Raw genomic sequence first — 10,613 nt, 5'->3', positions numbered from 1 at the left:
GTAGGGGCGAGGTGGGGATGGGCTGAGGGTCAATCCTGTTGTACTGAGGAGGAAGAGTTAGTGATCGGAACGTTCGGCCTGGTAACGGCGAAGCCGTCATATTCGGAGTCGATCCGGTCGAGCGGCACGGTCCTCTCGAAACGTCTGATAATAATGCCTGTGGTCCAGAGCTCAGGCGCCATGAGGGCCAGCTCATCCTCAGAAGAATCGACCTGAAGGCAGAAGGAGGAATACGTTGGGTGAGGTGTCTTGAGCTTGGTGACAAGCAGGGATCCCTTAACGCTCGATCTGATGCTGTCATATACGCTCTTAGCGGCGAAACCGGGGGTTATCCGAGAAACGAAGATTCGTTTCTTCAGGAACTTGGGCCGAACCGGGATCGACGATGGGCTGGGAGGCATAGTACCGACCGTGGCGACGGAACCGTCATCGGCAACGCGACCTCGACTGGTGACGAAACGATCGCCGGGTGGGCGAGACCTCGGGGGAGACGTATCCCTCCTGACACGAAACTCGTTAAACTCGGCGCGTAACTCATCGTGATCTCTCCGTAGTTCCGACAGATCGGAGCGAGTCTTACGTAGATGGTTGGAGCACGAACCGACGGTCTCCTTGAGAGATTCAATCTCCGAGCGCAGGTGAGAGCTGTCATGGACAAACATGTTTTGGAAAGATGCGAGTTGCTTCATGACGGCTATATTGGAAGATTTCTCCGGCGGTTTGACTCGACAATGAATGCAAGCCAATACGTAGTTTTCCACCTGGGTCGGCGGGAGACAAGTCTTATGGAAGACTCGACCGCATCCGAAAGTACAACAGAAGATCGGGTCGCCCGAGTTCCGAGAGCACATGGAGCATAGGTCAGCCATGACGAAAACAGATGATCGGGATCGGTATCGATGGAAGGAGACTGGGGACGTAAGTTGAGTGCCGAACCGAGAGTAACAAATCAGCAGGTATAGGTGCGTCGGAAAATCCCGGAGACGAGATTGAAATGAATACCGTGACGGTCAGAGTACCGCGAACAGGTTGAGCGGTGATGGGAGCGATGTATGGGCAGTTAGGCTTAGGGATGGGTGACGGGGGTAAGGGGATGTAACGCCGGAGCTCGCGAAGCAAGCGTGCCGAAACCGCTAAGCCGGATCGCCAGTCGAGGGCACACTACTCAATATCGGGGAGTCGGGCACAGGAATCCTCGGAAACCGGTGAAAAGCAACCACGAGGCGTGGAAACACGTGATTGTGTAGCAGTGACTCGAGAAGTTCATGCAGCCTGGAGTCCGAAAATGAGAGACTCGTCAGATAAGATGCGCTAAGCATGGTACCTAGCCGAACGAAGTTCCTTCCTATGATGTCCATGGGGAAAGGAAGGTTTCACATCTGTAGGGCTCCAACCTTATCCCGAAGGAGCGGAGGGAGAGCTCACAGCCTGGAACCGCGGCCGGATCAATCTTCTTACCTACCCTCCCCAAGCGTAGAGCGATTCTCGCGAGCGCAGGGCTGTGTGGCGATATAACAGAGCGCAGCTATGCAGAAATGAGGTCATCCTTGACCAAGGGTCGGACTTCACTAACATCGAGAGGTAGCTCCGGCGAGACTTATGAGAATTCGCAGACTTGCGACATCCCGGATGGTCACCTTCTCAGCGACAAGTGGGACCTTCCCCCCCATATCGAACTCGACTGGCGAGGACTTGACAGAGGGGTTTTCCGGAGAGGTCACGGGAACGGATCGGGGAACGCCGTGCCGCACGCCGTGGACATCGACATGAATTGTGAAGGTGGAAGACGTTTGCGGCGATAGCAAAATATATAAGTTAAGGATTTAAATTAGGCAGGAAGGCGCCCCTCGAGAATGGATACGGACAAAGGTAGGGCGCTGCGGTCTCGCCAGCCTCCACGAGGGGCTAACGAGATGGACGCGATGAGAGAGGCAATTGGGCATGGCCCCCTTCCCTGGATACGCCTCTGACCCAAAGACCCAGATGAAGGCTCGAGTTGAAGCTTCCTTCCAGAAGCTCATGATCTAAACCCCGCGAGGGGTTTTCTCGTGGCCCGCGGCCGATGCTCAGGGATTACATAGAATCATATCCTTGTAATTTTCGAATAACGAATAGAACGAGTCGACTCTGGAGAATCGAGAATCTATTGTGGCCCATCATGCATATATGTACGTATGTCAAACAACGTGAGTTAAGAATGATGTCGAAAAAATCGTTGGATGTGGCCCGCCGGCTTCTCCCAGTGCTCCTTCGTGGCCCGCCGGCTTCTCCCGCCGAAGATTTGACTTTCGATTCCCCTGATCTAAACGGTGATGGCGGCGGCGGTCTGATGTCTACCAAATCCATAGATCTCTGCTTGCCGCAGGAGACCGATGATGCAGACGAACAACGAGCTACGGGAAAACCAATCAGCAGAAGAATCACAGCAGTGTACCCTCCGCGTAAGCAACGATTCGAGAAAAATGCGCAAGGCTCCTTGCGAGTGATACAACTCCATCAAATGATTCGACAGCGCTGCGCGTCAGATCCGCCGAATGCACATCGACGGATTCGCCGAAGCAGAATCCGAGTTCCCCAGATTGGAGACGGTAGATCAATAGCTAAGCTTACGATTCCGAAAGCTTCACATGCGGGAACAACATTGTCGATGCCGATCCCAAGGTCTTACACCAAAAAGAGGAACTCTCTGAGGGACAAGTGAATCACCAAGGTCCGACAAGGGGGACTAGAGCTTCCGACGATAGCATAGCCTCCGTTGCTCAAGGAAAGGACATTCAACATATAAATCGAAGAAATGCTTTCATCTACACATAAAAGCCGTGCGGAACTCGGACATCGTCCCTCAAGCCCAAGCTGGACTGCTTTTCTTCAAACATAATCAAACCCTGAGATGACGCGGAGATCCGGAATTGAGGATGCCCCCGGAAGAATCGATCCGATCCAGCGATACCATGAATTTCGCGAGATTCACTCCCTCGTACAGGGTCTGTGAGAGATACCGGCTCGAAATGCCGCGAAGCTCGGCGGATTCCGCCGCGCGCGCAACAAACGCCGAGCTCGACTCGGGACCCTCTGGCACTTCGGAGGAAGCGAGTCAGATCGAAAGGAAATATGCTCTCTCCAAGACTTGGGAAGAAACTCAGTTTTCTCGCTTCGAATATGCGAGAGTCTCAGATCTCTCGTGTTTCCAAAATCAGTGCGCCGACTTTCCATTTTCTGAGGCAGAGAATCGATAGGCTGAATCATTTTTCGACCCTCCGGAGTCATCCAGTTCGCTCTGGCATCGATCAGCCCTTCTGGAGAAAGAGTCATTCCGCAGAAATAAGCCGAGGGGAGCGTCTGGCCCTCGAAGCCATGATAGCGGGTGATCACTGATCACCAGATCAGCACCTCCAACAATGGTTCACCTGGAGCTTCGACCAGGACAGGACCGATTCTGAGTGAACGGGGAGATATTCTCATTGATCGCGACACGAGGTCTCAAATTGGCACACCCTAGCGAGACCGGCTCGCGATCAGAGAACGCTTCCACTTGTTCCGCGGACCGGAAGATAGAGAATTCCATCCTTGCAAGTTTTACGTTCATTCACCCTACGGGCTCAGAGAGAACCGCAAGATTCGGCTAGAGTCGAATAATCACCTCTGAGCGTATGCACAGCTTACCGGATTCCAGCAGGATCGCTCCATGATCCGATACAATGAGAGACATCGAAGTCCCCCCACTGATGACTGAAAATCGATCGTCGATGGAACGTCGATTCCGTCGACCGTCTCAGAAGGTTCACCGAATACCAATCGGTAGAACTGAACGATAACTTCAGATCTCAACTCCGATTCCGATCCCGCTTTGCAAAAGGTGCCTCTCGTCTCGGACCTGAGGTTCCGCTGGGAGGAGCATCCGGAGGGTGGGACTTGCGAAGGCGGTGCTTGAGCTCGAGTGCGTTTGACAGGCAAGCAAGCAAGCAAACTACGCTGCCTTTCACATCCAAATCCGATGGCTCTGAGGAAACATGTGAGCTTGCAACAATACCCGCCGAAGTTGGAAGCTCTTTTTGGTTTTTCTACTCAGAGATCCGGGTTCCCCCGGACTTGAGAAAAAAACCAACGATTCTAGTTCAGTTCGGCAGGAGAAGCGGTGTCGACCCCGTTCATCAACGTGTTCGGATTTACCAACTCCGTCCAGGAGTGTAGCGAGTTTAGAAGTTTGTTCCGTGCGCATTTCCACCGGAGCTTGAGTTGAGCTGCCCCTCCGAAAAGAGATCAACAATGTCAGGAGCCGCTTCGCCGTACGGATACATGCAGGGAGGCTCTTTGGGGGAGCTCTTCGCTTCAGGGGACATCAGCTCACCGCTCGGCTCAAGCTCCAGCGCATCTTCGTCAGGACAAACGCCCGGTCAGTCACAAAACTCACACGACAGCAGCGTTGCTGTCTCCCTGGACGGTGCTCACGGTGTCGTAAGTAGAACAGGGCTCGGCGTCCATTTCATCCGAGGTGGGCAGAAGTCGACGAAGATCGTGATCTAGAACCGGAGTCCTTTAACCTTCACAGGTATCCCCGGGTACAGTCTGTGGTGTGGGACAGGGCACTCTGGGGCCTTTAGGGGCACCGAGCTCGAGTCCTCCGTCGCAGAGTTTCTACCCGCATGAATATCCTTCTAGTGGACCTTATAAGGTTCAAAGAAGGGCTGCAAATATTCGGGAAAGGAAACGCATGATGAGCATCAACAGGTAAAATTGGGCCGGGTGATTTCTCGAAGAAGAGCTGCGCCCCGCAGAACTCTCGTTTTGGATTCTCACTCTTCAGTACCTCTTGCAGCGCCTTCGAAGAGCTCCGCTGCCACGTGCCAACGTTCCCGTTTGAGAAACGTCTTTCGAAAATCGACACGCTCAGATTGGCGATCGCTTACATAGCGTTGCTGAAGGAAGTGTTGACCTCGAACTACGATCCACTCACCCACATCGAGAAATGTCTCCGCGGCGAAATCCGCGGTGAACACTCACACGAGTGGAATACCAGCGGTAAGTGAATGTCCTGTCTTTCGAGAGCGCCTCGTTGGCGGCTGCAGCTCTTGCACGGTGGCTGGTTCTCTTCCCCTCAGTGGTTTCACAAAGAGAGCTATTTGCCCCGCGAGCTCAGCCATCACCCGCAGACTCGCACGTGATCCTGTCTCGCACAGGAGCGGCCGCGGACCCGAACTCGAGGCTTCTCACAGAAGCGAACGATTAGAGAGATTCAGGATGTGCCACACGGGCGCTCAGGAAAACCCACCTCCAGACCGAACGAGTGATGGAGATGTCACCCGAAAGGTTCCTCGGAGTTTTCTCGATCCCGAGACTGGAAATCCCCGATTAAAGCTATTTATGCGTTTTGTAGACCTCACGGCTCGACTTTCTTGGATAAATTGGGAGAACCTCGGAGTCAACCCAGCCAACCGGAGGACGGCGTTCTCCTCTCTGTCCCTTTCATCTCCTGACGGTATACCACCTCCGAATATGGGGGGACCTCTGGGTCCTCACCATTTGAGACACATGCCTCCACCACACATGTAGCTGTGCACTCGTTAACGAAGGGAAACAGCGGGAAAATCCATGACATAAGCACGCAGCGGGATCAATGAAGGTGTTGCCATCTTTGAACCTCATCACGGGATCCAGAGGAAGAATATTGGAACAGGATCCCCGTTACCACAAATGCGGATATTTGCTGAATCAATTCACGACATTCAACAATCCAACCGGCACCCATGTTTCGGCCGTCGATGAATGCGGAACTGTAGCGGCGAAAGTGATCGGAAAGAAATACCTCTACTCGAGACAACGACAACAGAAGCAGAATAAGCCCAGGTAATCGCGCCCAATCACACGCAAACATGCAGAATACCATTCTGACGGCCAATATTGAACACGAAGTGCAATTTGACGAGCGGAACGACGAGACTGATGGAGCCCATTTCAGTCATGAGAAGGAGAAGTGTTTTGTTCTGTTCAAAGAAATCTAGTTCCGTGGATGAACGCACCCGAGCCACAGCGTCGGAACGGAATCCAAGAGTTTTGTACTCATAGAGAATGATAGCATCGATCCGGAAATAAATTCATTATGTTCAAAAACCATGTATTCGTGTTGGTCACATACACGGTCGGTGTAGAATATGTACCTACATTAAGCAGTTCACCTCTTGAAGAGCGGAATAGCGTGAGCTCCTGAATCACGAGAGGGTTCTTTTCACCGGGTCTCTCCGCATGTCTCCCATACACGATGCATTCATCGGAAGGATCGCTTCACACCCTCCCGGCTGCTCCTGCCCGGATGCCGAGTGTGTGAGGAGCTCTCCTTGAAGGAAACAACCGATACGTTGCACGGAGGGACTGTCCCTCGACGCTGGAAATCCATCATCGTGTCGGTAGCTCAATCAAAGCTCCACGATTGCGCCTCAGAAAGAATGGGGAGGGGCTCTGGTGGGACGAAGCTGCATGCGATAAAACCTGTGTGCAATCTCTAGGCTGGGGCGGAGGGGAGTGGAAAGTTACAGAGAAGGTTGTGGAAATGAAGATTCTTGGAAGAGTTCGAAATTCCGAACGAATTTCGTTCGAAGTTCGAAATCTCTCGTGTTTCGGCAGCGAGCTCCTTTGCTGCTAGCTCCGTGTCCATAATAAGTACTTGAGCGCATAGTGGTGGCTCGCCCTCGCGGGGGTGAAGTCCTCCGAGAGTATTCTGGTCCTGACCGTGAACGCTGAAGCAGTACGGGCCGAATCCTCGAGGCGTCTCGATTCTCGCCGTCATTGAGGCCATAGCCAATGCATTATTGTAGTTCCTTATGTTCTGTCGGAAATGTTTCGACTCCTCGTCTTGATCCGGGTATAGGAACCGCAGTACCGCGGGGAAATCTCGGGAGCGCGTCAATCAGACCTTGTTCGAAGCACAGCTTATGACTTACGCAGTTCGTCCGCGAGTGGTCTCATCGGCAGCGAAATTGGCAGCTCCGCAGCCAACGTGAAAATCGTTTATCGCTCCCAAACTGTCGGGATTGGAAGGACGGTTGTAAGTCTCTCGAGCGAGAGTCCCGCGAGATCACCGACAAGTACTTCCTGGTCTCCTTCGACATCCATCCCAATGAAATCATTGGTCCCCGAAGTTCCCGGAATATAGCGAAAGATGCAATCCTCTATCATTGGGACTTCAAGAGGAATGCGATTCTCTGTCCTTGAGGACTCAGGAAGAGAGCGTTTCCTGGAGCAATGTCTTTTCCTTTGCGATTGTCGACGTTTGGGGTATCGCGGGAAGAGGAATTCTCCATCCTTGGAGTCTCTCGTATGGTTCGCCCGCGCCTTCGGCGACGGAGATCGAAACAAGGCCTTCGAGCTTTCTTTGGCGTGCTGACTTATGACTTATGACGCCGAACTTGGCTGGCAAGGGAAAACTTGTCACAACTTACGACCGAATCCGTCATGAAGCGCACTTCGACATGAAGAAAAAACTAACGGGGGCGCAACGGACGAAACTCGAACAGCACTGGAATTCACGCACTTAAAATAGAAGTGAGCCGCGAGTCCAACTCGTCATCAACAACAAAGAGTAGGAGAAAGACCATGCGAAGGTGTGAAATGCGAAAGTCTTCGCGCTGCCTTAGGACACAACGAGAACTCATTCATGGGCCGCGGAGGAACTGTGGAGTTCGCGGAAGAGGGAACCATGGTCTCTTGATCGAATGGTCGCCATTTTTCGTCTGGCTGTCGAGGTCTGGATTGAAAGGATCAGCTCTCATACACCAAGATAGCTTCTGTAGAAGAGCTCGAATGAATGGAACAGCTCTCATGATAGGTATTCATCGGTCTCATATGATACGTAGTCGTTAGTCGTTCGGCAGCGGGCACGCAGTATGGCGGTCGGACGGCTTCGTGGGAAGGGCCGTGACGAACATCTCAGCTCGAACAGGGGAGGAAATTGGTAATTTCCAGGATGAAGTTGTGATCAAATTGTCGAAAACTATATCTTACACTCCCTCAGGCGGCCCCGCGTAATTTCAGTGTAGTTTGAAGTTGAAGCGGGCAGGACTAGACACCGATAAGAAGGTACGGCGAGTCGGGACGTCACTGTTTTATTATATAGGGGGATATCAAGGATTATGGAGACCGCTGTTATGACCAAGCTTCGTCGGATAGAGGCTTCGAATCTTCAGAAGCACTCGTCACGGCGTACACTTTGACTTCCTCGCGGGAATGGAAACCCTATGTAGATACGGATGCTCCACGGGGACTCCCTGAGGGAACCTCCTCCCGGAATGTCGTGACGTGGAATTCTGAGCCAAAAAAAGAAGAGCCGGAGCGATCGGGCCCGTCGACAGTCGCACTGGTGCGGGGAGATCCAGCTCGGAGAAGAACCTTTCTTTGGATTGACATTCGACGGAAGGTTTCGTGGAGGAGGGATTTTTCGTCTCGAAACACTCAAGGGGCTCCGAGCTTCCAGCACCGAGTACTTAACGACGGTTCTGGAAAGTCTCGTCGTTGGCACAACCCAAAAATAGACCCATTCGGAAGTTCATCTGACTGAATAGAGTTCGGGTTCAGCGTCCTTGATATAATCGGGCGCTGCCAACCTGACACACGAAGATGCATTCAGCTTCTCATCTCTCCTGAGTCCAGAGAAATATCGGCCATCCTGTGAGGACAGTGGCGTCCACAGGATTCTTCTTGCGGGGGGGGGGGGGGCTAGGATCGGGTCCTCGCATTGGGCTGATTTCCACATGGGGACCCGCTCCTACATCTCAATCTGGGAGGGGGCTATAGCCCCCAAGCCCCCCCTCTGCGGACGCGCCTGTGTGAGCAGCAGGTCGTCTCTCAGGACCTGATCGAAATACTTCGAGCGAGTCCATAGCGGAAACTTTCGATGCCTCAGTCCAAACTCGATCCGGCCCAGGAATCCAACTTAAGCATTCATCACCGTGAGCAAGCAATATACGGGACACTTTCGGGAGTCCAACACCAGTCGCTCATCTCATGAAAAAGCAAGCCTTCAGATTTGTTTTGATTGAAGCCGCAGAAAGTCCCAGGACATATGCAGCTCAGGAATAGCGGGAGTATGCAGTTTGCCAGCCTTTAGTTTCGTGCTGTTTCCCACAGGCGTTAATTGTTTCACATCTCTTCGCCCTTTAGCATCAGTCCCCTCCCCCCGTTTTGTTCCGATCGACCCTCCTCCGTGGCTCTGGTCGTGTGGCAGGCGCTCGATGTCTCCTCTCAGGAAAAAGCGGGGCTCCTCGACCCAAACTCACCGCAATCGGACACATTTTCAAATTGGCTATTCGGGAGAGGGTGTCTTTCGGAGACACACTCCGCATCGGAGCAGCGATTTCACGCTCGAACGTCCTTGTCCAATGGTTCCGCGAGATCGTCCGAGCTCGGTCCGGGTATTCTGTGAGCGGCGAAAAAATCAAAACGCCTGCGGTTCTCTTGCGGGAACGTCCGAGCTTGCATAAGATTGCTCCGACACCGCCATATCTGGCGCGATGCATACTCTCCGAAAGCATCACCACTTGGGCGCGAGCCACCGACCAGCAAAACTATTGTGTAAGCACCACGATTGCGGCGATGATGGTTTCGGATTACCGATGCCAAAGTAAACAATTGCATGGTGGTCATCCTGACATTTCGCCATTCAACGGCGCCAGCATTCCTCTGCAGACGGTCCCTTTGTGGAAGGCGATTGCCACGGAGGTTCCGCAGCAGACTCGACTGCCGTGGGAAGCGCGAATCTCTGATTGGACAGTCCTGCGATCCAGCGTTCCCGATGAGTCGATCCCAATCCTAGATGCTCCGGGCTAGGCGGTCTGGAGTTCTCAACTAGGTTGGTGGGACGTAGAAGCCATGTTGCGCGGGATGTGGCCGAGGGTAATCGGTTGCCCCTACTCCGGATGTTGAACGGAAAGTCGGACTAAGCCGAAAATGACGAGATTCTCCGACGTCCTGCTAATGAATGGATATCTTCGGCGTCGAGGATGTGCCAGATCGAGGAATCTCGTCGTGGGGAGCCCAGGCTCGGCACTCGGGATCGTCCTCCGAATAGATTAGCGAAAGGAGTATCCTGAACGTCGTGCGCATACCTCGAAAGCGGGGCACCGGGAAGTCTGCCAAACTCGAGGCACTGATCATATTCTTCCGCAGACTAACTGTTCTCGATAGAATTCATCTGAAATGGATCGCTCACTTTGGGGAACTCCTGAAGAATCGATCGCGCATCGCGTCTCTTGGAGTTGAAGCATCGGGCCTCGATTCCAGCAGATTGTAGATGTTCGAGAAATTCTCTAGTTTACTCGAGCGTCCTCGTACAAGAGGAAACTTGTCCATGAGTGGTCACAAGCTGAGGATGCTGAAATACCACGATCCCGACCGGAGTAGCGTTGATGCGACAGAGCTCTGGTTTAGAAGAGGGGTTTTTGTGCGGGATTTAAAAAATTAAAATAATGTCTCGCCAACAATTCGTCCAGTCGCCGAGTTAAGAATTCCGAACGAGATTCCGAATGGTTAATGCGGTGTGGGAGACTTAAAAATCCAGCTCGCGATCCTATTTTTGTGGAGGAGGTATTTTTTGGGGGAATCTGATATCGATACAAAAGCTCTCG

General features: G+C 52.8%; 1 protein-coding gene across 1 annotated transcript; it reads left to right on the top strand.

The window, feature by feature from the left end:
* Positions 1–3,989: 3,989 nt before the first annotated feature.
* Fer2 (basic helix-loop-helix domain-containing Fer2) lies at positions 3,990–5,859 on the top strand. The gene is made up of 4 exons (XM_003739497.2): positions 3,990–4,455; positions 4,550–4,728; positions 4,817–5,019; positions 5,375–5,859. Exons 1-4 carry the CDS (start codon positions 4,267–4,269, stop codon positions 5,548–5,550), a joined length of 747 nt encoding a protein of 248 aa, XP_003739545.1. The 5' UTR covers positions 3,990–4,266; the 3' UTR covers positions 5,551–5,859.
* Positions 5,860–10,613: the final 4,754 nt, after the last annotated feature.

The sequence above is a fragment of the Galendromus occidentalis genome, unplaced genomic scaffold (assembly GCF_000255335.2).
Source record: "Galendromus occidentalis unplaced genomic scaffold, Mocc_1.1 scf7180000076543, whole genome shotgun sequence".
NCBI classification, from domain to species: Eukaryota; Metazoa; Arthropoda; class Arachnida; order Mesostigmata; family Phytoseiidae; genus Galendromus; species Galendromus occidentalis.
The sequence above is the reverse complement of the archived record's forward strand: the minus strand, read 5'-3'. Positions and strand labels throughout refer to the sequence as shown.

What these genes read in the sequence shown, in the direction of transcription:
- Fer2 (XM_003739497.2), top strand. Translation starts at nt 4,267, where the DNA reads ATGTCAGGAGCCGCTTCGCCGTACGGATACATGCAGGGAGGCTCTTTG. An exon ending in TGGACGGTGCTCACGGTGTC is followed by an intron (nt 4,456 to 4,549) that starts GTAAGTAGAACA and finishes TAACCTTCACAG; the next exon opens with GTATCCCCGGGTACAGTCTG. An exon ending in CGCATGATGAGCATCAACAG is followed by an intron (nt 4,729 to 4,816) that starts GTAAAATTGGGC and finishes TACCTCTTGCAG; the next exon opens with CGCCTTCGAAGAGCTCCGCT.